General features: G+C 54.7%; 1 protein-coding gene across 6 annotated transcripts; it reads left to right on the top strand.

Annotated features, from left to right (window-relative positions):
• Nucleotides 1-9,060: 9,060 nt before the first annotated feature.
• DNAJB5 (DnaJ heat shock protein family (Hsp40) member B5) lies at nucleotides 9,061-24,138 on the top strand. 6 transcript variants are annotated; one of them, XM_042838440.1, is made up of 4 exons: nucleotides 9,061-9,129; nucleotides 14,547-14,794; nucleotides 17,910-18,508; nucleotides 22,327-24,138. In XM_042838440.1, the coding sequence occupies exons 2-4, from the start codon at nucleotides 14,584-14,586 to the stop codon at nucleotides 22,558-22,560; spliced, it is 1,044 nt and encodes a 347-aa protein (XP_042694374.1). In that variant the 5' UTR covers nucleotides 9,061-9,129; nucleotides 14,547-14,583; the 3' UTR covers nucleotides 22,561-24,138. The 6 variants fall into 6 exon arrangements, with proteins under 6 accessions (XP_042694374.1, XP_042694372.1, XP_042694377.1 ...); XM_042838438.1 differs by lacking the exon at nucleotides 9,061-9,129 and adding an exon at nucleotides 10,411-10,583; XM_042838443.1 differs by lacking the exon at nucleotides 9,061-9,129 and adding an exon at nucleotides 10,592-11,328.
• Nucleotides 24,139-24,928: the final 790 nt, after the last annotated feature.

The following is a 24,928-nucleotide window of genomic DNA, read 5'->3' as shown; positions in this document are numbered from 1 at the left end:
GACAGCAGCATGGCAACGCTGTGCCGACTTGGAGACGTGGAGGAGAGAGAGTGTCAGTGGATCCCCTCACCTCAACCTTCTGCATTCCGGTTGCTCTGTGCCTACAGGGACTTCTGGGACGGGACAGCTGCTGCAGGTGCCATCTCCTTTGCTCCCTATTGCCTGGTATGGCATGAGATGAGCTGTGGGACCTCAGGCCAGGTCTGATTGCTCCTGATATGCGTTGTCCTTACATGTCCGCTACTTGCGGAGACCCATACAGTGCAGGGAACAAAAGGGACTGAGTATGGGTGGAGAGGGCAGAGTGGGGAGATGTGGAAAAGCAGCACTGAACTGGCTCTGGAGCCCATATCCATGCAAATTTGCTGTGCAGGATTGAGCCTGAAGACGCAAACCCATTCGGTGGGGTGCAAAGTGTCCTGAGACAGCACAGCCCCATCAGACAGCTCTCACCCACGACCCAGCCCTGCCCTTCCTATGTCTGTCCCCCTCCCCTACTTTCTCTCCATCAAGAGGTTTCAGAAACTGATATTTCTCAGTGGTCCCAAAGCCAGTGCTCTCCATCCTCCCTGGAACCCTAACCACTCCAGGAGCTGTGGGCAGAGCAGTGCATGGAGAAACCCCCAAATTTCCCTTGGAGCAAACACTTTCCTTGAGAGGTATGTAGGAGAACAAAGAGGGCAGTCTGGTTTCGGGGTTTTTCTTGGCTGCCAAAGGCACTTCCCCATAACAGACCCCCCCACCTGCTGCAACAGACCCCTCCCAGACAGGGGGGACACCCGGGGATGTCACTGGGTTGCAGGAACGATGGGCATCTGAAGCATCCCAGAAACCCGGCGCAGGGAGCAGCACCATTACACAATGCAGCACACGGCAGACGGTGCAGCGGGGCCAGCAGGGGCACGCCAGCCCCCAGCGTGAATTCCCTGACGTGGCAAAGCCTCTCCCGAAGCCCCCATCGCCACCCACCCGCACACGCAGGCAGCGAGCCCCCGCGCATACGCAGGCAGTGCCCACACATGCTGCCTCTAAAGGAGAAGCCTCGCCGGAGGAAGCGCTGAAATAGCGACTTGCCTCATTCATGCGGCCTCCCCGGAAGCACAGCAGGTGCAGGCAGCATGGGTGCAGGATGGGTTCTGTGCCAGACGTGCTTGGCCCTTCCAGGACAACCCCCACAGCTGCTGCCTGCAGCACTCAGCTCCTAAACGCTGAGGGGTTTGCTTGGCACACATCCCTGTGCATCTGTGCTGTGGGGGGCTCATGGATGGAGGAGATTTCACCTGCAGTGAAATCCCTCTCTTTGCAGAGGGGCACCCATGCTTGCTTTGGGATGGACTTCCCCCGCCTCTTTTTGGTTCCAAATGCCTACAGTAGGGAGATGCTTCCTGCATGGCTTGTCTTAGAAGGTAGAAGGGTCCCCACAGACAAAGGAGACCCTCCAGACATGGGCACGTGCAGACAGAGGTGCCCACAGCCATATCCCCAGCAAAGCTGACTCCCATCTCCTGCTCCATGAGAGCTTTTCTTCCCCAGACAAGGGGCTTGCAAAGCACATAGCCATCCTCTTCCTCCCATTGCTGGACTCCCTCCCAGAGGATGACCTGGTCCAGTAGGGTGACTTTCACCATTGCCCTCCTCATGTCACTTCTGCACATGAGAGAACAAGGGCTGTGACGTGTGTCTGCACAGCACGCAGCACATGCATGGCACATGCATGAACAAGGTGTGCACCATGTCTTGCCACATGTGATGTTTGTGCATGCAGTGCATGTAATACACGTTTTTCGTCCTGGAGGGATGCAGAGCAGCGCATGATCTTTCTCTGGCATCATTGTAGGGGACTGTGGCATAACATCCGAAAACTCCATGTCTGGGCTGGAAGGCCTGGGCTGGAGGTATCATCTTGGCACGCACACTGGATGCTGGCACACACAGTGTGTTGTGAGATTAGCATTACATTAAAGATGTTGCTGCCCACTTCTCTCTTATCTAAACCTTGAAGATGGAGATCCATGATGTCAGCATCAAAAGCAGCTGAAGGAGGGGGTCTAGTGGCAGGACAGTCCTGTTTTGGCTAAAGGTTGACAAAAAACCTGATAACACTTCAGCACAGACTCTCAAAGGCCACGATACCCAGAGTAAGAGTTTTTAATTCGTTAACTCATACTGAACATGTAGAACTTAACTGTCCACCCAAACGATGCTCAACATCACCCCATGGAGAGAAACAGGTATGGTTTAGGACATCAGGGAAAGTATCTTGGAGGGAAAGAAGAGAAAGGAGGAGCAGAGAAAGGAAGAGAGATTGAAGGAGAGAGACAGAAGGGGAGATGGGAAACTGCACTCCTCTTCCTGCTCCAGGACAGTGATGTCTTCTTGGTAAGTGCTGTGCTTTATCTGTTGGTGAAGAGCCACAGTGTTTTGCCAGCACTAGTGACATGCATTGATGCTGTTGCTGCTGGGCATTTATCAGTGGCAAGCCCGATCTGTTCTGTCTGTCATTTCAATAAACTGTTTTTTTTCAACATCTGTGGAACCGTCCAGTGAAAGCTATCATGGGGGGACCCTGACAAAGTCAAAACTCTACTCTTTATGCAACATATGTGCATACATGTGTGTACACACATGATCACGCGGAGCACATGCAACACGTGCACGTACAACATGCACACATGGGTGCACACATGGCTTTGTGCTGAGGGCTCAGCAAACACAGGACACATGGGGCAGAGATGCTTGCACCCTGTCTGCACCTGGCAGACATGACCCTGCTCTGACTGCGTCCTTACATAACTCTGGCTGGGGGTGGGACCAGAAAATGCACAGTGCAGAAAGGAGTACATTCAGCTCATTTCTTTTCCTAGAATAACTTCTCCTTTTTTTAAAATTTTAATTAAATAAAAAAGGTGCCCGAGGAAACATCCCATTTCCACCGCCCACCCCTTGCTGGCAGCCTCCCGACAGCACCGAGCTGCGGTGCAGCACCCGCATGGCACCCAGCACTGCAGGAACTGAGCACTGCACCCCAAGGAAGCAAAAGCACTGAAGCTGCCTCTCTTGCTGAACTTCCAATGTTACTTCCTCATTTTCCTTCAGCTTATCCAAATTTAGGACCGGCTCTGATCACAGCACAGGCTGTGAACACGCTGTTCCCACAGCCCCACTGGGCTTTACACCCTTTGAAGGACAGCCTCGTGCCAAGGAGCAGCCCTGCAATCGTCCCAGCATGCGGCGGCTCCCCGGTGCAGCAGGCAGTGCAGCCGCCCCAGTCCGGGCTCATCGAAAGTGCCGAGCTTTTTTTCCCCTTCAGCGGTGACAATTTCTCCTCCCCGCCTCCCTCCCACTCTCCTTCCCTGCTTCAGGCTGCGCATTCAGCGCTGCTGCCCTTATTGAAGGCTCAGGCACGGGAAATTAGCCCGAGGCTGGTTTTGCACAAGCATTAATTCTCCCACCGCTTTGTTAGGTGCTGTTCGTTTTCTCCCCAAGTGCTCTGCACTGTGACTTTCTCCTCTTTGCTTGATGCCTTTCAACAAACCGTAGTGCTGTGTTTGTCTGCACCCTCTTTAACCTTAGCTCTCTGCTTCCCTTCATCCTCGCTGCGGCTTGGCTTCACCATGTCATAAGATCAATGAGTTGACAAGAGAAGAAACCTTTGTGGACCTGATTCCTAGTGAAGGAACTAACCAGGTACAAAGATTGAGGGTTATCTTGACTACAGTGATGGTGGAGTTCAGGATCCTGGGAAAAGGGAGCCTGACAACTGCGTCCAGTTCTGGGCTCCCCAGTACAAAAAAGACAGGGATCTCTTGGAAAGAGTCCAACGGAGGGCCACAAAGATGGTGAAGGGCCTGGAGCATCTCTGCTATGAAGAAAGGCTGAGTGAACTGGGTCTGTTCAGCCTTGAGAAAAGAAGAATGAGAGGGGACCTGATCCAGGTCTATAAATATCTGAGGTGTGGGGGGCAGAGTGGTGAAGCCAGACTCTTTTCAGTGGTGAATGGAGACAGGATGAGGGAAAAGGAAACTGCAGCACAGGAAGTTCCACACAAATGTGCGCAGGAACTTCTTTACAGTGAGGTGACGGAGCACTGGAACAGGCTGCCCAGGGAGGTGGTGGAGTCTCCTTCTCTGGAGATGTTCCAGACCTGCCTGGATGCCGACCTGTGCGACCTGCTGTAGGGAACCTGCTTTGGCAAGGGGTTGGACTCGATGATCTCTGGAGGTCCCTTCCAACCCCTACAATTCTGTGATTCTGTTATGTCCCCATCCCAGGACCCTTCCGCCAGACAGGCAGCGGTCTAGCCACAGTCAGCTTTGTTCCAGTGCCTTGAGCAGCTCTCAGGGCTGCATCCTCCCAGCCCACTACCTCTGGTTAAGATATGGCTTTGGGAATTGGAGCTCCCGTGCTCCAGATGTGGCCAACAGCTGCACAGCTGCGCAGGACCAGCACACACTTCTAAATCCCCACCTGAGTGAACCCTCAGCTAATTAAGGTCTGATTTTCAGGCCGTCCTCTGTGGAGCCAAGAGATGAACTCGGTATATTCTGTGATTCTGTGAGTCAGAGGAGAGCTCAGGGTTCCCTCAGCTTTTGAGTTGTCCTGTCAAGGCTGTGCTACGCAGAAGGCTGTCAGAATAAAATACAGTAAAAATAAAATAGCAAGCCAATGCATTCTTTCAGAAAACAGTTCTGCTGGATAATCCCAAGTTTGTTTGTTTGTTTGTTTTTAATAAGTCATAATTTGGTAATACCACCAAGGTATTATTGAGCTTTCTACAGCAACTGAATACCAGCTGGAGCCCTGATGAACTGACAGGGCCTTGCCACAGTCAGCTCCTTTCAGAAATTAAGGATTCAGTGCCAGACAGATCTGCAGCTTGGACACACACGAAACAGACATGGTGGGTTTGTCTGGCTCTGGCATGCCTAACTCTAGCAGCAGCCCTGGCAGCTAGCATCACTTCTGGGAACATCTGTAGATTAAAAGTATAATTTGGAATTATCCATAGGAGAAGCCATCAGGTGCCATACTTCTTTACTAAGGAAAGCACAGCAAACATCAACAGCTGGAAGCTGAAATGGAGCCAAGCTGAACTGTAGCATGTGCAGATGTCTCCCCAGAGGTGATCAATGCCACTTGGGCTCCTTACACTGCTGGATGAAGGGTACATATGGGTAGAATACACGTGCCACAAGACCCCAGCCACTGTCAAGCTCTCTCAGCAGGGAATACTTCAACCAAATGCTGGGTTCAGCCACTCTGAGCTCAATTTCCATGTCTGTAACCGTATTTCCATGGCATCCCGTCCCCACCAAACATCACAGAACTCACCTTGCTGCCCTCCCATCCCACTCCCACACTCTGGTTTTGGCCACTCCTCTGGAAAGTCTTCTCTGGGCACAGGTGTGGGTACTGGAGAGGACCAAGTCCTCCCAAGGAGAGCCATTCCCATCTCCACGCAACTGACAAGCCCAAGGTTCTCATCATGGTAGCTCGTCACGATCAGCCTGGGGGGAGGTCTCCAACAGAGGATGCCAACACTGGCTGTGAACCACTTGAGAATAGAGGCAGAAAGGAAAAAGAAACAACCCAGCTGGCAGCTCAGACGCTGCCGGGAGAGGAAGCGGCAGGTTGAGCTGAGGACACGGCTCATTATGCCACCCCCACAGGTGCATGGCGCGGAGCGGCCGGCGGCAGTGCTGGCAGGGGGAGGCAGCAGCCGGCGTCCTCGGCATCAATAGGCAAGGACAAACTGAACAACACCATCATCACCAACAGCCGTTTCCGTCCCCTTCCTCCCAAGTGCCCTCAGGAGTCGGGGGGGACTGATGAGATGCAGTGTCACAAGGACGTGGGAGAGGCTGCTGGAACAAAATATTCCGGTGCTGCTGCTGCCTTCAGTGGCTTTCAAGACCAGCCCAGATAAAGCCCTAAGCAACTCTCTGCGATCCCACGTCTGAGCCTGTTTTGAGCAGGGCTTTGGGCAAGACACCTCCTGGAGACCCTTTAATGCTCAGTGTCAGGCAGGCCTTGTGCTGAGGCTCCCAAGAATGGTGGAGGTACTGGTGGCTGGCAGAGCCACCTCAATTGGATGATCTCCTCCGGGGACAGACCAGGGGCTGCCAGAGTACGGAGGAACAGAATGTGCCCTCATGACCAAGTTCACCTACACAGCATGCAGGCTGAAGATGACCCCAAGACCTGGAAGACAACCCACCACCAGCACCACCTTGCAGATATGACCACTTGAGATCACAGCTAGGACACTAACCGGTAGGGAAGGAGGTGGCTACTCAGCAATAAAAAATAAAGAGTGATACAATAATTTAAAAAAAAAAGAAGGAAAAAAAAAAAAACAAACGGATATGGCTTTTTCTTTCAGCCCTTTCCTCATCCTGCAGCTCTGGGTGCTGAAAAAGGAGGGTGGCATCTCTGAGGATGGGAACAGGCAGGAAGAAGAGACAGCACCGAATACGTGGGCGCTGCTCCCACTGTAGAGAACAGAGTACAAACCCTGATGCTGCCGCCAAGCCCGGTGTCCTCAGATGTATCTTTGGAGCTTGCCCAGCCAGACTTCCACGTGTCACATGGATCGGGAGAGCCTAAGCAGGACTGGGGGCACTGCGGCAGTGAGTGCCATGGCTCCTGCCTGTCTGCTCAGCCATGCTGGGATCTGTGCACCCAAGGCTGAGGAGTGTCCCACATAAGCTTCCAGCCTGAGGAGGCTGCGGTAGAGCCATGGGAGAGGCCTGTGTTTACTGCTTTTACAGCAGCAGGGACTCAGCACCTAACATGCATATATGGAGTTGCAGAGCTCAATGGCCTCATCTGCTGTTCTGACCTTCAAACACTAGATAATTATGTAAGATATTTCATCAGAAAAACGGTCCCACTGCTTGGAGCCATGGTTCCCAGCCTCCCCGCTCTCTCTCCCTGGGATGAAGCTCAACTGCTAAGGCAGGCTTTCGGAAGAGATGAAGATTGGGGTGACACCTTCACAGTGTGCTCCTTGACCCCAGCAGCTCACAGCCCAGGAAATTTCTCAGCCAGAAAAATCACCATCGTGCTCACCAATCTGCAGTGGATTTTCTCTTTGCTTAATTGCATTTTGACCCCAGACAAGTTTTTCACACCTTCAGCATCCTCCTCATCAAAGTCAGCAGCTCCACAGGTTAATCCCGAACTGCTGCAGGAAGCACACTCTTGCCCCGAGGTACCACTGCCAATTTTAGCACGTGATGGCAGCAAGCTCTTTAAAGGAAGAGAGCTCGAGCAGCCATTCCCTGCTCAGCTTCCCCCAGACACACATGATTTTATTATTCTCCGTCATCCCTCCCTCAGTCATCTCTTCCCCCAGACGGAAGAGAGCTAGTTTATGTAATTGTTCCTTGTATGGAAACTGCTTCATACCCTTAATTATTCCCATCACCCTTCCCTGTGTTTTTCTAGCATTTCTTTAAAAGGGTGCCGGATGTGCTGGTGGATAATAGACTGTGGAAGAGCAACTTTGGTTAAAGAGGACACAGCCAACCACAGCACCCAGAAAGGGAGGCAGGGGCTCTGCTGACCCTCCTCCTGCCCTGCTTTTGGCAGCCTCCAGGCTGCATTAAGGCCCCATGCTGCAGCCTCCCAGTAAACGCGCCTGTTCCCACTGTCTTTGTTTCAGCCCACACAGCTGCACACCAAGCGGTCGTTTTTGAATGCAGACAAGGTCAGAGCCTGCTGTGCCCCAGGGCTGCAATGCCTTCGCTGATGAATGACTCAGAAAGGGAGCTGAAGGAGTTTGCAAGCCCAGGGCACTGTCATCACACTGCATGAGCGGCACAAGCCCTTTGTAGCAAGAGCAGCAATCCCTCAAGGCACACAGATAGCAAAACAAATAGACAGCAAGATAGACAGATAACAGTAAGTGCTGGTTTAATATCACGATGAGTCAGATGCTGCGCGAAGAGCACAGTGCAAACACTGACTCTTCCAGTTCAGGAATGGGCAGAAATGATCATGGGCAGCCACCTGCATGCCACCAGGAGACAGCAAATGCATCACCGGCCCCAGCACAGGGCCAGGCAGGGGGACCCATGCTGCGACTGATCTGCTGTAGAACCAAACATCCCCCTGAAATACCCCATTCAGAAACCTCCTCCACTCGGCTACAACGACACAGCACTTGCATCACGACAGCAGCACATTACGCACGTCACCTCCCAGCTCTGAAGTCAGGACTTTATGGGTGCGTTTCTCCTGGATGCAGGCTCCAGAGAAGTCTTCCAAACAGGCACAAGCCACAGAACTATGGCTTCCCAAAGGGCAGCTCTGCCTGCAAGGCACGGCCCTCGGGAAGCCAAGATAACAGCACGAGGCCTGCAGCAGCTGTGCGGGGAGCAGCAGTGCCCTGTCCCTGCATGCTGACACACAGCGCTCGCCAGCCACAGCGGCACCCGGTCCTGCCTGGGATCTGCACCTTCACAGTGAAGTGGCGCCGTCCTGCCCTCCACAGAGACGGCCCCTGTTAGGAGCAAGAACCCACACCCTACGCACGGGTCCAGGCACACAGACCCGCTGCTGTCTCCCTGGGACAGCTCAGTCCAAGGGAGCCCTCGGTGCTGCACTGCCCACCCGAGGTCGCCGCCAGGCTCCGCCGCTACCTGCCGGGATCCAAGATGGCGGCCCGTCCGGCCCCACGCCCGCTGGAGGGGCGCCGCGCTGCGCCCATGACGTCACACGTTCCAGAAGGTTCGCGAGGGCATCCCGCTGCTCTCCAACGCCTCACGAGTGCTGCGAGGGGGGGCGGAGCCTCGAGCCGAGCCTACACCCAATGACAGCGCGCGGGAGGGGCGGTGTCGGCTTGAACTGTCCAATGACCGGTGGCGGATAGAGAGGAGGGGCGCCTCGGCTCCACCCACTCCCTTCTCCTCGCCTTCCGAAAGGCGAAAACCAATCAGCGCGGCTTTCTGCGGGGACGGACGCCACCTGCATCCAATAGAACATGGCGGGGCGGGGCCGGCACCACCTCCGCTCCACTCTTTGCCGGGGAGCGCGGGCGGGACTCCCCAGACGTCACGGCTAGTGGGGGTGGGAGAGGGGGCGGCAGAGTGCGTGCGTGCGCGGCGCCCCGGGACAGCGCGAGCGGTGAGTGCCGGCGGCGCCGGGACCGGTCCTGCAGGGGCCGTGTGGATGGGGCCGGACGCCGCCCTCGAAGCCGCCCTGTGGGGTGTCAGCGTGTCCCCTTGGGGGGGCCGCCGCCCCGCTGCGGGTGTGACATCAATGTCCCCCTGGGGGTGGGAGGAAGGGGCTCGTGCCCCCCTCGCTGCGAATCACAGCGCATCCGGGGAGCGGCAGGGAAGGGTTTAACACGAAATGCTGGCGAGGAGGGAGTTAACAACCCCCGACCCCTACAGTGTAATTTTGTGACCTCCCGCCCTAACTCCCCACCTGCCCCGTGAGGAGTGGAGCGGCTAACCTCCTCCTCCCCCCCATCCGGGTCGCAGCGTGTTGACACGGAGCCTGCAAGGAAGGAGTTAATCCCTGTCCCCAACCAAGGTGACAGTGTGTGGGGAGGGCAAAGGGTTAACTCTGCCTTTCGTACCCACCCCACGGCCCCTATTCCCAGTGGGGGTCACCTCGCCCTGCTCAGGGACAGCGCAGTGGGTTGGGGGCGATCTGCTCCACGTGGGTCATGGAGGGGCTGCGGGGAGGAGGGGGGGTCTGCAGTCCTATCAGTGGAAAATGGGGTCACCGAATGGGAGGGCGGTGCGGAGGCTGTGCCCCATCCCTACCTGGTGCCAGTGTGGAAACTGGGAACCCTCTGTGGGAGTGGAGGGGGCTTTTTCCTCCAGCCCCACTCAAGGATGGATGCTCCGATGGGGCCACAAAGGGAGCCCCTATGGGGAGTTAATTCCATCCAAATGCAGGCATCTCCAGAGCAGGACAGGGAGTGGGGTCCCGATGTGGGAAGAAGATGAGTCCCATCCCCACACATGGGCTGGGAGTGGGGAGCCCACTCGGGGTGAACCCCTCATGAGGGCATCCGGCAGGAGCGCAGATGGGAACCCCGTGTGGGGAGAGAAGTGAGGGCTGAACTCTATCTCCTTGAATCCGATGGCATCCCAGTGGGGCTGGGTAGAGTGGGGAGCCCCATCCTGATGAGGCTGCTAATGAGGCTGGGAATGGGGTGAGGAGGGGACTCAGCCCCATTCCTATGAAATTATCTCCTTGGGGCTGGAAAAAACTGGGGAGACCTTCAATGGAAGCACTGGGGATGATTAGCCCCCTCCCCACACGCAGGGGCGGGCTCACCCCATCCCCACGCAGGTGCTGGGTTGGGGAGGGGGTTGGGGGGGGCTGGCGGTGGGGCGGGGGAAAGCGGGCGGTGCGTGTGGGGGCCTGGGGAAGGGATGATTCATTGCGTGTACTCATGACATCGCTGGCTGCTTCTCTGCGACTGGCAGCCAGCACGGGCACGGGTGGCTCTGCCTGCCCCGCTGCTGCGCTCCCCTTGTGCTGCCTGACCAAACTTGGGCTTCATCTGCCTGCCCCGGTGCTGCCATGCCGGCCATCCTGCTTTTCTGGAGCCGCGCGGAGAGGTATGCATCCACCCCAAGCCTTGGGGCTGCGGGGTTCATCCCTGAGATGGGGACACGGTGCCCAGGGCACCTGCGGAAGGATGCTCAGCTCCAAAGTTACTGTGGGCTTCAGGGGGGAGGATGGGATGGCATCGGGTTTTTCTCAATGAAGGTGATCCCAGAAGGAGGTTTTGTGCCGTTTGGGCTGCAGCTGCCAATGAGACTGCATCCACTGAACCCATTCTGCTTGTGCCTGGGGAGGGGGCCCCGGGGGACCAAGCTCTCCACGACTTTTCCCCGCCTTGTGCATCGATGCCGTCCTACTTTTCTCCCTCCCTTTGTGGGTGCAGCAGCCTGACAGAGGGAGCGCACCATTCATTCTGCAGAGCGCGGGGACTCCCTGCCCTCAGCCGGGGTCAGGGACGGCGGCGGCGAAAGGGCGGCTGAGGGCTGGGATACAGGCAGGGCACGCAGTCCTGCTGCGGAAATGTCTTAATGTGGGAGCTCTGTGCCTCCCGGCACCAGCAATCTGCCAGAAACCAATGAGAGGAAAATCACTGCCTGCAGAGCGCCTTCATTGATGGGTTTCGTCGGCGGGGAGGGGATGGCAGCGCACAAAGGACGTCGCGCTCGCCCCGTGCTGAGGACGCGCTGGCACTGACGCCCGCATCCTCCCTGCACCCGCTGTCCTTGAGGTGATGTTTAAAATAAAATTAGAGCCTTTACGAAGGAGCGCTTGGAGCATGAATGTGTTTATGAAGTTTCGGTAAGTGGCTCTCTGTGTGTCTTGTGAGAATCGCTGTGGTTCGAGCGCACGCGGTGCCCTGGCGCCGCTTATCGCCCCACTGTGACCTCATGGTCTGGGATGGAAAATCTTAGTGGGACCGCTCTCATTGTGGGTTTGTTCCCTTACATGACTGCGGAGCAGGGAGATTACGTCAAATGATTGCTATTCAGCCGCTTGCCCGTCCTGGGGCTGGGTGATCTGATGTCATGTGTAGTGCTGGAACAAAGGTCTCGCTGCCTTTTTGTTAAGGGGGGAGAGGGGTTATCTGTGCAGTGCTTTGCTTCATGTTTTTCCGAGCGCGGCAGCACCTTTCACTGCGGTGTCCTGGCTTGGAAGGCAAATCTGAAATGCTGAAATCCTCGCCCATCACAATGCTCCTCACCCACCATCTCAGCAGCAATTTCCCCTGCTCTCGACAGGGTTAAATGGGAAGGCAGCGAAGGATGATTGAGCAGAAGGGGAGAGTGGGGCTGTGCTTGGCACAGCTGATGTCGGGAGGTGGGAGGGAGGCTGTGCGGGGACAGAGTCGTGTTTTACCACCACACGTGTGACGCTCGCCTCCGAAGTGTGCCTGGACCCAGCGGGTCACCGTCTGGGCACCCCACGGCAGCAGCGGTGAGAGGGGGGGAGGCACAGGGTGCGCCATCCCAAGGGCTGGGAGAGGGACCGGTGGTGCCCAGGGATGGGCTGGAGCCCGGCACGCGTCCTGCCAGCCAAAGACCTCTTGGTGGTGCATGCAGGTTTGGGCAGGGTTTGCTGTAAGGTTGTAGGAATTGCTGTGGGGTCTGTGGTAGCACCAATTTGGGTGAAGTCTGCTGTTCAGGGCATAGAAGCAGTTTGTCTGCAGGCTGCTGTTTGATCTTGCTGCAGGTGGCCCGTTTTCCTTAGGGGTATCTCAGATAGGAGCTTCCGTGCATGTGGAGGCTGCGTCCTGGGCTGGATGGGTGCGTTGGGCTGCCACTACCCCTGGGCAAGGAATGGCTGACTTTGGCTGTGGTAGTGCTTTGTTTCTATGGCGTGGCACAAAACAACCTTTTGGACCACCTGTGGGGACCCACTGCGTCCCCCACACCTTGTCACAGGTTCCTGCTGGGAGTCATAGAGCAGATGCAGATGGTGGTGGGCACGGGGTAGAGCATCTCGTAATGGCTGTGTGGGCTCAGCGGCTCTTAGCACAGAAGCTGGAGGGCTGTGCTGGTACAGAAACGTGCTGGCATTTAGAAGCTGGGATCTGAAGATGCTGTAGGATGCTCTTTACGCCCCCGGAGGCCTTCTCATGTCTCTAACAATAGCTCAGTGCTGCCTCTCCATTCTGCCCCACAGGCATATGGGGCAGAGTCTGGTGTCTGGCCCCATCCTCCAGACCTGAAGCTATGTAACGTTGTGGGGCTGGAGCAGAAGGGGTAAAACTGGTGGTTTGGAGGAAGGCAGAATCATAAAATCATTAAGGTCGAAAAAAGACCTCTAAGGTCATCTAGTCCAACCATCAACCCATTACCACCACGCCCAATAAACCATGTCCCTGTGGATGGACCCAGTGGGTCCAAGCCTTTGCCATGGATGCTGGGGTCATTGTGCAGCCCTGCAGATGTGGTCCAGCAGCGGGCAGCAGGCTGGCAGCCTCCTCTGCTCTAGCATAACAAGAGTAACCCCCAAGACCTCCACTGGGTCTGGTTGGAGCAAGGATAGGAGAATGCCTGATGGCCCTGAAGATGGACAGCTGATGCAGAAACACGTCTGCTGAAGGGGCACAGAAGGCTGGAGCTGCCCAGGAGGAGCTAGGCTGGCATTAGAGCATGGGTCTAGAGAGGGGAGTGGGAGTGAGCACAAGTGCTTAGTGAAACACTCTGAGGATCAGAGGATTGGCTAGGGCAAGGGCTGCGGGAGAGCACAGCAAGGATATTAGGTTGGATATCATGAAAAAATTCTTTTCTGAAAGAGTGGAACAGGCTTTGAACTTTGAACTTTGAACTTTGGAACAGGCTGCCTGGAGAGGTGATAGAGTCACTGTCCCTGGAGGTGTTCAAGTAATGTGGAGGTGTGGCACTGAGGGATATGGTCACTGGGCATGGTGGGGGTGGATTGGGGTTAGAGTTGGTGATCTTAGTGGTCTTTTCCAGCCCTAAAGATTCTAGGATTCTAAGGAGGAGGTACCTGGTGTGGGCTGGCTTGGGAGGATTGGAGCCTTCAGTGGGGAAACCGAATGGGAAAAGACAATGGAAAATGTTATTTGGGAAGTGTGGCCTCGTGACTCATTGAGCTGCTCCCCAAGTTTCCATGATCGTGCCGGTTCACTGTGCCCTCAGCGTGCCTGTGGAGTGAATTAACTGCCGCCCCTTTTTCTTGGGCTATGGCTGTTGGGTTTTCAATGCCTTAGTATAGGCATGGCTTGGTCCTGAGCCTCCCACATGATGGAGAAAGTGAGTGCAGGGAGCTGCTGCCTGTGCTGACCTCACTGCATCGTGTCAGGCTGCGATGGCATTTCACCGTCTCTTATAACACTTAATAATTCTGGCTTACTGCAGTGGTTACATGGAGGCTCTAAGGGAGTGCAAGTCAGGCTAGAAAGCATTTAATTTAATTTTTTTTTTAAGAAAAAAGCCTCCCACCATCGCAAGATGTTTCTGTCTAACGGCTTCGTTCCCTCTGCGCTAAATACAAATTACAGCTCTGACATGCTGGAAGCACTTATCTCCAGCTGAATGCCAATTGCTTTCAGGAACAAAATGTTTGAAGTTCCTCTAAGGTGAGCACGGCGGCGCAGTCCCCACTGCTCCCCCAGCACTGTTGGTGCCCGGTATGGGGCTGCAGATCCCCGTGGGGGGAGGGAGGGCACGGCTGCATTTAGCCTGTCACGCCTACAACAGCCTCGGTGACGTCCTCGCCCCTATAAGCACCCTGCTCATCGTGTGGTGCTCCCTGTCCAGCGAGCGGAGCGCGCGGGATGGCTCCTTCTGTCCCTGCCTTGGCAATGGGGCAGGGGAAGCTGCAGCCAAGGGAAGCACTGGCCGTGCCGCATTAAAGCATCCCTGTGCTTTGCCTCTGCCCCGCCTCGGAGGAAAACTTGAGTTGGGGTGGCTGCGGTGCTGCTGGATGGTATGATGCGGGGTGCTCTGTGATAAGTGGGTGCTGATCCCACCTCCCGCTGTGCCCCAGTGCTGCGTTCACCTTACAGAGTGCCATCTTTCTGCTTTCAGGAATAAGTACTCAGCGCCTGGCAACGTCACCGCCGTCATGGGGAAGGACTACTACAAGATTTTGGGCATCCAGTCTGGAGCCAACGAGGATGAAATCAAGAAAGCCTATCGGAAAATGGCCCTCAAGTATCACCCCGATAAGAATAAAGACCCCAATGCCGAGGAGAAGTTCAAGGAGATCGCGGAGGCTTACGACGTGCTGAGTGACCCCAAAAAGCGAGCTGTGTACGACCAGTATGGGGAGGAAGGTAAGGGGACGATGGGGGGGGGACACAGAGGCATCCCAGGCTCCTGAGGAGGTTGGTATGGGTGAGATGGGGTGCTAACGCCCAACTTGCAGTCCCTCCAAGTGGGAGTTGAAGTGGGAGAATCACTTCTCCACCAGTCCCGCTTTGCTCTGCTGCCAGAAATAACGCCCTGACCCATTTCCCCGCTCCCCAGCCAAGGAGATGGCACCTAGTGTTTGGCAGTGCCGCCCCAAAAAGCTGAATGCCGAGGTGATGGAGGAGAATGGAGCCTGTGTGCTGGGACGGTGCTAGAGCAACCCTTTCCTCGACCTAAATTTCCATCACAGCAGTGCTCTCTTTGCCTGGATGTCCCCCACAGGTTCCCTGTTCACGTGCTGCCAGCCCCACTTTTCTCCCTGGGACAGGCTGACCTACATGATTCAAAGCTTTTCCCAATTTAAGTAATAGGTTTTTTGTTTTGAAACCAAGTGGCTGCTGTTGTCTCCCGGTTGGCATGGAGGAGGAGAGCAGCTCCACCACACACAGCCTTATTAGTCGAATATGGAAGCCTGCAACCCCATTTGCTGAGGGTGAGGAGAGCACTGAATAGCATCGGCATTAATCAGCCGGGGACTTGGGTGCTGAAAAGAGCAGCAGGTCCACTGTGCTCTGTGGAAGGTGCAGCCCCTCCTGGGGGCCCAGCAAGCAGGTGCACCTGCTCTTGGGACAGCAGAGATTCCTTTGTTGGCCCAGCTGGCATAGAACAGGCTCTGTGCTGTGCAATCTTAGGGGACAAGACTTGAGAGGGGACAGAGTTTTGCTGCTGACCGATGGAAATTATGTGCACTCCTGAAAGATGCTGGAGAATGAGAAGTATCTGAAACTTAAGCGAAAAGCAGAGGAGCTCTGTGAAGAAGTGACCAGAGGTTGTCAGCAGTCAGGGTGTGAGAGCAGACCTGGGGAAAATCCCTCTAGGTTTATTTGAGCAAATCTTGGGTGAAGTTCCAGGAAATCTCTGTCTGGCAGTGTGCTGCCTATAGGCATTACTCAACCCGTTATTTGTGTCACTGCCACAGGGGATGCACAGAGCCACGGTGATTTGCTGCTGTTTAAAATTAGAAGCAGCTTTCTCCAGGGAGAAAGTAGCATTTCCTTGGGGGCACCGCTGAAATCAGACCCTGCCTTTGCCTTTGATGGGCATCGTGGAATTAAAGCAACTGTGTAAAGGTGAAAGCTTCTGGTTGCACAGTCCAGGGTCAGAGTCCATCAGCAGGGGCTGCTGAAGTAAGAGTGAGTTCAGTAGTGCAGAAGAAAATAGCTGTGGGGGAACAGCCTGTCATGGCAGTGGGGCTTGGAACTGATTGTACCTCGTTGTCCCTGGCCCCATAGCTAGATTTGGGATTGAGTTACCCAAAACAGAAGCAGCAACAGGTTCAGCCCTTAGGGGACATGGGGTTGCCTGCAGAAATCCCAGCATCTGCTCCACAGAGCTCAAGCACCAGCAACACCAAGTGCCTTCAGTGAGCAGTGCTGGTGGCCCCAGCACATTCAGTCATCTCCCATCTGCTCTGTGCTGCTGAGCATCTGTGGGCTTTTTGCATGTGCAAGGGCAGGGCTTGGATTTCCCTGTGGCTGGTAGCCACTGAGTTATTTTCGGAGTTCCCTGGTTAGTAGCCCAGTCTCTGCTGCCCATAGTCATGCACCAGGACACTTCCAGTTGGGAGAGAGTGACCCATCCCTGGGGTTGGGAAATACTGTCTCCCATTGCACATCTGGGACAATAACTGAGCTATAGCTTGCAGCAATGCGATCCAGGTGTCAGTATGTGGAGAGTTTTCTGGGCCCCATGGAATGAGATGGGCTTGCGAGGTTTGCTTCTCCTGCCCTACAGCCCAGCCCCCAACCTGGGAACCATGCCAGGGAAAGGTGAAGCTCTCAAAACTAGACCTGCACAGCTGAGAGGTAGGAGAGGAATGTTGCTGCTCTTTTCACCCCCTGTGGAGCTGTGGACCCCACGAGGAGGCTGGGCAAAGGAGATCCCAGCTAGGGAGAGTGTGAGAGGAAGAAAAAGTCCTCTTCCACCCGAGGATCCGCAGTCAGAGCATGTCCCCTCTTGTGTTTTTCCCCTCCTGCTGCCAACAGTGAGGATGGTACTGGCACAACAGCAACCCATCAGAAATAGTCCTTTACTATCACCAGCATGCCCTGAAAATAGCTCTTGAGTCTGGCTTGTGTTAACCTTTCCCTGGTCAAAAAATGGGCCCCCAGAGGCATCTTATTGGTGTGACCTGTAGGGATTACCTGTGGTACAGCTGTCAGTGTAGTTCACCTTGGGTAGCAGATAACTCACCCACGGTGGGTTTTGTGTGATCCTTGACTGAGTATTGTTGACTAAATGATGGCCAGAGCACTGGCCATGGCAAATCTGCTCCACCTGCCGCTCACAGTGGCAGATGGTGGGATTCTTAGACTCCTGTAATGTGCAGGGTTTCTTTGGCTAGTTTTCTCTGGACTGGGCAAGGTGTTTGGCAAGAAGTGCTGCTGTTACACTTAGAAGTGATGAGGTTGTGCTATGGGACTGGAAGGGTTCACTTGTTCAGGCTTGGAAGGCACAACAGGATGGAAGGAAGCCTGCCAACAGGGAAAAAAAGGATATGGGCTAGTCATGAAATATATTGGATGAAAGGAGGTAATCAAGCAAGCATTTCAGAAAGAACGGGACCAAAAGGGCTTTTGACCTTGAGCTTGCTGGGTACAAAATCGCAGAATATCCCGAATTGGAAGGGACACATAGATCATCCAACTCATGGCTCCTTACAGGACCACACCCAAAATTCAAATCCCCTCTCTGAGAGCATTGTCCAAGCACTTCCTGAGTTCTGGAAAGCTTGGGGTGGCGACTGCTGCCCTGAAGAGCCTGTTCTGTGCCCACCGCCCCCTGCTGAAAAAGCTTTTCCGAATAACCAATCTGATCCTCCTCTGATGCAGCTTCATGCAGAATACAAGCAGGGGTTGAGATGGTGCCTCCCCGGCCTGTGGAGATCATGCTGCTGCTCGAGGAGTACAGGTGCCGTGGGTCTCAGCAGCTTTCTCCTGGCAGGAGCATTAATGTCTTCTCTTCCTCATTCTCTTCCAGGTCTTAAGACTGGAGGTGGCTCCTCTGGTGGCTCAGGGAACACTTTCCACTACACGTTCCATGGAGACCCCCACGCCACTTTTGCGTCTTTCTTTGGAGGCTCCAACCCTTTCGATATCTTCTTCGCCAGCAGCCGCTCCCGGATGTTCAATGGCTTTGACCAGGAAGATATGGATATCGATGATGATGATGATCCTTTCAGTGCCTTTGGCCGTTTTGGCTTCAATGGCATTAATGGGGTTCACCGGCGGCACCAGGAGTCCCTGCACACACGGAGGAAGGTCCAAGACCCGCCTGTCATCCATGAGCTCAAGGTGTCCCTGGAAGAGATCTACCACGGCTCCACCAAGAGGATGAAGATCACCCGCAGAAGGCTCAATCCTGATGGCCGGACCATGCGAACTGAGGATAAGATCCTTAACATTGTCATCAAACGGGGTTGGAAGGAGGGAACCAAAATCACATTCCCTAAAGAAGGGGACGCCACCCCAGACAACATCCCTGCTGACATCGTGTTCATCCTCAAGGACAAGCCTCACTCGCACTTCAAGAGGGATGGGACGAATGTGGTCTACACCGCAAACATCAGTCTTAAAGAGGTGAGTGTCGGTGGGAAGGAAATGGCACGGGCTGAGAGGTGGCACGTGGCTGTGCCACATGAACCAGGATGGGAGCCAGGCCTCATCCTGTGCTGATGAGGTACCAGGTAGGGCACGAGAGACCAGTGTTCAGTTTTGGAGAGCTGCTCAACTGCTGTGCTGGGTGTAGAACATGGGTACTGCGATCTCTGCTGAGCGTGTCTGGAGCAAACACAGGTGGTATTTACCCATTTTCTCCCTTACCCGTGTGCCTTAACCCTTCTATTTCAGAGTAGGGCATATGGAAGAGAGCTCAGGTGCTCTGTAGGAACAAGGGAGGACCCAAGCTTTCTGACATAAGTCTGGTGCCTGCCTGTTCTCACAGCCACGCAGCTGTGGCTCTGCTGTCCCACATGGCGACGGTACCTTTTCACCTGGTCAGAAGACAGGGTCATACCTCATTCTTGCTGAGAACTGCTTCAGCCCAAACAGTTGAATTTTGGGGGGGTTCTTCCTTCCCTAAATACAGAGCAAATTAAACAAAATATTCAGCCTGTGAGCAAAATGCAGCACATTCCTGCCATCAGTCCTGGAGGTCACAGCGCAACTCACGCCAGAGCAGCAAACCAGGTGAAGGTGGGAAAGGAAGGGGAGCTTACCTCAGCTCAAGATGTGCATTCGCTGCTGCTGCTAACTGCTTTTTAATAAATCCCAGCTGGCAGCTGCATTTAACTTTGACGATTATGGCAGCTGCCATTTGCTGTTCCTTTCAGACTGTAGACGCTGTCTGTCTTCTTAATGAGCTCTTTTTTTTTTTTTTTTTTTCTTTGAAGACAGATTTATGTTCTGAAATTCAGTAGCATTTAATAGAAGTAAGCTCAATGGGCCAGACCTGAGGCAAGGAAACGTGAGCTGCTGAGCGTGCTAGCAAGCTGAGAGCTCTGTGATGACACGGACTGACACTGGCTGTCCTGGGGTCAAGGGAGCACTGTGGGGCAGGCTAAGCTGGGTGCTCTGAAGCAAGCTCATCTCATGTTAACCTGTAGGATGGGAGCTGATTTTACATCATGGTGCAGAACGGATTCAAACAAAGAGGTTATTCCTGTGGCGAGTCGCCTCTCTAGAAATACTTGGGAGAGGCTGCCTCATTTATGGCATCCTGCATGCTATATCACAGCTGCTTCCTTCTGTGCACTCCCATATCTGTTAAAATTAACCCCAAGCTGTTAGTCAGTGCCTGACCTGTTAGTCCAGGTGGACAGAGCTGAGCTCAGCTCTGCCTTTGGAGCAGCAAGCTGAGAAACTGCCTGGCTCCTGCCTGCAAGATGTCTGTGGTCTCCATCCAGCTTCCTGTCAACAGAGCATGTGTTGGCATTTGCTTTGCTTGATGCAGTCACAAAGAGAGACTGCTGGAAATTGCTGGTCTGGGCAAATTCCTCATCTCTTTGAGCTGGGCTTCCTGTTCTTTGCACAGCCTCACTGCAGACCAGACGTGTGGGGGAGCTGCTGGCCTGGCTGCCATCCTCAGCCCAATGCTTGCCAGGGTAGGGCAGTGCTCTACTGCTTTCATCTTCCATGAGTCGCAGCAGCTTAAGAGCTGCAAAACGTGAGCAGATGCCAGGAGCTCCCCAGCTCCATATGCCATCATCTCAGTATGTGATGGAGCAAATCACAGCACAACCTCTTCATCTAAGCCTACAGCTATAGCCTCTAGTTCTGTCCTCGTGCTTCATCCTTGCAGGAGCCTTGTTTTAGCTGTAGCTTTGAGCTTCAATGCTGGAGCGAGCAGCACAGCATGGTGCCAGCAGGAGCTGGGAGCTGCAGTCCCACTTGTAGTCATGTGCAGATACATGGGGAGGGCAGGAGGACTGGGGATGCAGCATCACCTGCTTCTTTTGTCTCCTTCTCAAACTGTAGTAGGGGTGAACTCAGTCTGCTGGCTCTGTGGTTGGGACTTGCAACCCCCGGAGCTGCCTCCAGCAGTGCCAGGTCAAGCAGAGGTGATGGTGAGGGGTTGCCAAGGATGGGCAGCTGCGTGTCTCCTTGGGGCATGGGTGCTGCAGATGAAGGAAGTGGAGCTAGGCTTCCCTAGAGCCTTGTGGGCTGCAGGGAACTATCCATTCCAAAAATTACAGTGGGTGGCTAAGGGAGGGAGGAGTGACAACACTAACAGCCCTGTCAGCCTCCCAGTAGGATTATCAGCACTGTTGGGTTCTCAGGGAGATGGGAGCAGCAGTACCCCGCAACATCCTTCACCTGACATCACCTTCCCTGAAGTACCAGCAGCCCCCCCATTGCCACGAGCAGAGTGGGACTGCTGCTGACCCAGATAGAGCTCAGCGCTCACAGCTCAGACATCAAACCCACACCGGTTTCATACCCAGGCAGAAACTGAGACACTTTCTAGGATGCAGGGCAGCTCCCATGGCTGCGCTCACTGCGTCTCGCCCCGATATGGGCTCTTGTGTTGCCTGAACAACCAGTTTTCTTACACGGCAGCAAAGTTGGGCCAGAAGGATAAAAAATAGGAACATACGGTGGAGGAGTGATCGCCTCAAACTCTTACATCTTGGCTCTCAGAAGGAAACACTGAGATCCTGTCTGTATGTGCTGTTCCCACCTGCTTCTGCTCCCATCCCACAGCTTTTGCAGGGCAAGAACCGTGCTGGGGGGCAGCACCCATGTGTGAGCCTGGCAGGGCTTTGCTCCATCAACCCCCCATCCTCTTCTGTGGGTTGGATGCAAACATCCCAGCCGCTTTTCTCCTGCCCTCTTTCCATGTCAAACGCTCACTCTGGGAGAAATTTTTCCTGATATTCAACCTGAAACCTGGCTGCAGCCTCCCACCTCCTTAGCCCAAGATCCAAGCCCAGCATGGATGGTGCTGTGTTGGCTTTGCTGCAGAGCCTCAGCAGCACAGAAACTGAGAGGAGAGCTGTTCCTGCTGGTGCCTCCTCTTGTGATGGCTCTGGAAGCTTTTTCAGAGGATGCAGCTGCAGAGCATCCTTCCCTACTTCCTTTTGGGTGTCTTTTGGGGATGGGGGTGGACAAGTGCTTTGTGTGCAGGGCAGGACCAGCCCTAGGAGTCCTCCCCTTCCAGAATTATCGCTCTGCAGCCTCTCTCCTTGCTGAAAGCCTGGAGACACTGCTGCCCACATATACAGCAGAGCTGTCTGAGTTATTTAAGGACACAAGGATTTTCTTGCTGCATTCCCACGTCACGTGGCTTGCTCATGCAGGCTGGTTTGCGGCTGCTGCCGGTTTCTGCAGTAGGCAGCACCCAGTTCCAAGGAGGGAATGGCAGCTTTAAAATCACCTCTTGGCTTTGCCATGGGGGAATGGAGAACGAAAAAACCTCCCTGTGGCAGGGATGCAGGGCCCACTGGGGTCACACTCCCCAGGCCTGCGTTTTCAGGTCCTGCCTCACTGCCTCTTCCTTCTTGGGTCACCAAGGTGTAAAAATAGCCGTGGGGCAGCGGCGCGATGCCATAACCCATGGCGGCCCCAGCTTCCAGGAAAGCATGGTGCTGTGCCGCGTGGCTGTGCCGTGCCACGTGCCCTGGGCTGTGCTATAGATAACCCCAGGTCTGCGCAGCGACAGCTGATGCACCGCAGAGGCATCCGATGAGCTCAGCTGGGTTTTCGGCTGCCCCTATCCCCATCCCGGCTCCCCAGTCAGGTGGTGAGGAGCTAAATTTAGGCTGCTTGTTGTTGGTCATTGGTGGTGCCGTGGGGAGGAGCAGGGATGGGGACTCGGCAACACAGGGTGGGAGGCTCAGGGCTCTCGTGGTGCAGTTGCGGGGCCGGCTGATGGTGTGTCTCCCTTCCTGTCCCCTCAGGCCCTATGCGGCTGCACCGTGAACATTCCCACCATTGACGGGAGGGTGATCCCGCTGCCCTGCAACGACATCATCAAGCCGGGCACAGTGAAGAGACTGCGCGGGGAGGGGCTGCCTTTCCCCAAGGCCCCCAGCCAGCGAGGAGACTTGATCGTGGAGTTCAAAATCCGCTTCCCGGACAGAATAGCTCCCCAGACGAGACAGATCCTCAAGCAGCACCTCCCATGCTCCTAGAGCCCCGGGGGACTCTCCTCCAAGCAGCAATACTCCAAATGCACGTGCCGCAGCATCTGGCTCACACAGAGCAGAGGTGCCAGAGCACTTTCAAATGCAAAAAACCCACTTTTCTTCCCCAAAACTCCCATCTGTCCCACCCACCTCTGCCCCTCTTGCCCCATTTTGTACTCCAGTGGTGGGAGAGTCTCCTGCCCTCACCTCTCTCCCAGCTGCCGCCTTTTTTTGTTTTTTTCAGAGGTCCGGCTTTGCTGCCTCGCACAAGCGCACGGCACAGGCTGTGACTTGGGGATGTGCATCACTTTGTGGTTTTTGTGTCACCCGCTTTTCAAGCCAACCTTCTGACCGGAGGGTGGGATTGTAGGGAGCTCAGAGCAGTGTAAATAGGACTTCACGGGATCTCGCGTCCCTCCTTGTTAGATTTCTCTTCCCTTGATACTTGCTGCTGTTCAAGGTCCCGCCGTACCGAGGTGCCAAGGAAACCGTCCTGAGCGCGTACGGCCAAGGGACCGCTCCTACCGGACCGTTTCTAACCTGGGACCACAGCACCCAATCCTACTGCGGTCCCCTCTCCTGTGCCAAGACCACCACCGAGTGTCACCTGTGCCAATGGACGGAGCTCAGAGCAGTGGGGACGGTCCCTTCCAGCCTCCTGCCCAGGCTGGGAGCTTTCTTGTTCAGATGTGTTGAGTTTGCATTGCTGCTTTATTTTTTAATACATATATTTAGCTCGTTAGGTAACTCCGTAAGGGTTTTCTCTGCCCGTTTTGGGTTTCCTGGAGTGGTTGACCCCGCTGTTGGGGAGCAGCTCAGCCATACAAACAACCTGCCTGTGAGAGTGGAGAATGTGTGTAGCACAAGACTGGGTGCAAAAGCAGAGCCAAGTGTGAGCGGAGCTGTGGTTTTGACTAGTGTTCGAGTTCAACCTTATGGATTGTAATAGGTAGAGAAATGCACGTGTATATATTTTTCTACAAGGAAGTCTAATTCAGGAGGTGTTTCCGAGTGTGACGGTGGAGCTGAGAGGAGCATGAGGCAATCTGCTTGGTGGTTTGGTTTTCAAATGCTGTATTTTTTTAAAAACTTTGGATTTCCATCAGGAGAATTTTTATATTTCTTACCTTCCTCGGCCAACTCTGCCTCTTGCCATTTTTTTCCCTGGAGGGGCCAGCCAGGCTCCTCCACCACTGCAGCTCTGCGCCTGCCTGAGCGGCGCGGAGAAAGCCAAGGCGCTTCCCCGGGCACCTTTCTGTGAAGGGAAATCACTGGCTTGAAGCAGGGATCTGGAGGTATACAGCTGTACAGTGCATCACGTGGCAGGAGGACAGCCCGTGGGCATGGGGATAGAGCACTTGCATTATTAAAGCACTACTTAATTTATCAACCAGTTTGACTTCAGGTTGGGGCGCGCCGCCTCTTCCCTCCACTGATCTCTCTGGAGTTCAGCATGCAGAAAACTGGTGGACACTGATGGAGCGAGAAGACAGGTCAGCACACAGATGCAAGCTGCTTTGTTTTTCTCAGTTTCTATGAGACCTGAATGTTTTATAGTGTTTTGGGTTTTTTTTGTTTGTTGTTTTTTTATGTAACTTTTTTTTTTTTTTTTTGTAATGTCAGTATTGAAGAAAAATAAAAAATATTTTGAAAAATATAACTCATTGGTATGTGGTGTGGTGGGAAGTGCTCACCCCTGGTACAGGGGAAGGGCCTCAGGCTACTGCTGGTCCCATCTCTCCTGTTGGAGTGATGCTGGGACCCAGCTCTTCTCAGAGGAACCCCGGTGCTCGGTGAGGAGAGCAGCACAGGATGCAGCCAGGGAAATTCCCTCTGGTGCCAGGAAATCTGCTTGTCCATCGGTGCAGTCAACCCACCAAGGAAGTCCATTCTTTGAGACCTCCCACCCTGGATAGGGCAAGGACCACAGCGAGCTGCTCTGGGAGGAGCTTGAAACGAGGCTTTTCATCAATCCTTCCCTCCCGTTCCCATCCAGAACTGCGTGTAACCCCGCAGCTTGGTCCTGAGGACAGCAGCAGCCGTGGTCCACCCCTGGTGGCTTCGGAGCAAGCTGGGTCAGGGATTCGATGGGAACAGGGACTGGAGCCGCAGTGAGCACGGCCACCGCCTGCCCTCTGCTGGCAGCAGGAACCCAGTAGGCCCATGGGCTGCGGGGTGATGCCAAACCAGCCTGCAAATCAGCGCCTTGGCCGTTGGGGGCCTCCCCGCCACACACCTCGTGCCCGGTGGAGCCGAGCTTTACGGCTGTGGCGCGCTGAACATGGCTTTAGGGCCACGCCAGGGAGCTCTGGCCATGGCAATATGGGAAGAGCCCAGCCAAGCTCCCAGACTCTGTCCCCCTGGGGGCTACTCC

Source organism: Centrocercus urophasianus, unplaced genomic scaffold, assembly GCF_019232065.1.
Source record: "Centrocercus urophasianus isolate 14NV4802_14NV808 unplaced genomic scaffold, USGS_Curo_1.0 seq_8, whole genome shotgun sequence".
Classification (NCBI taxonomy): domain Eukaryota; kingdom Metazoa; phylum Chordata; class Aves; order Galliformes; family Phasianidae; genus Centrocercus; species Centrocercus urophasianus.
Note: the sequence above shows the minus strand (reverse complement) of the source record. Positions and strands in the feature narration are given on the sequence as shown.

Excerpts from the sequence above, each read along its gene's own strand:
- DNAJB5 (XM_042838443.1), top strand. The coding sequence starts at position 11,261 with ATGTTTAAAATAAAATTAGAGCCTTTACGAAGGAGCGCTTGGAGCATG. Across the intron at positions 14,795-17,909 it reads CGACCAGTATGGGGAGGAAG|GTCTTAAGACTGGAGGTGGC; the intron begins GTAAGGGGACGA and ends ATTCTCTTCCAG. Across the intron at positions 18,509-22,326 it reads CAAACATCAGTCTTAAAGAG|GCCCTATGCGGCTGCACCGT; the intron begins GTGAGTGTCGGT and ends CTGTCCCCTCAG.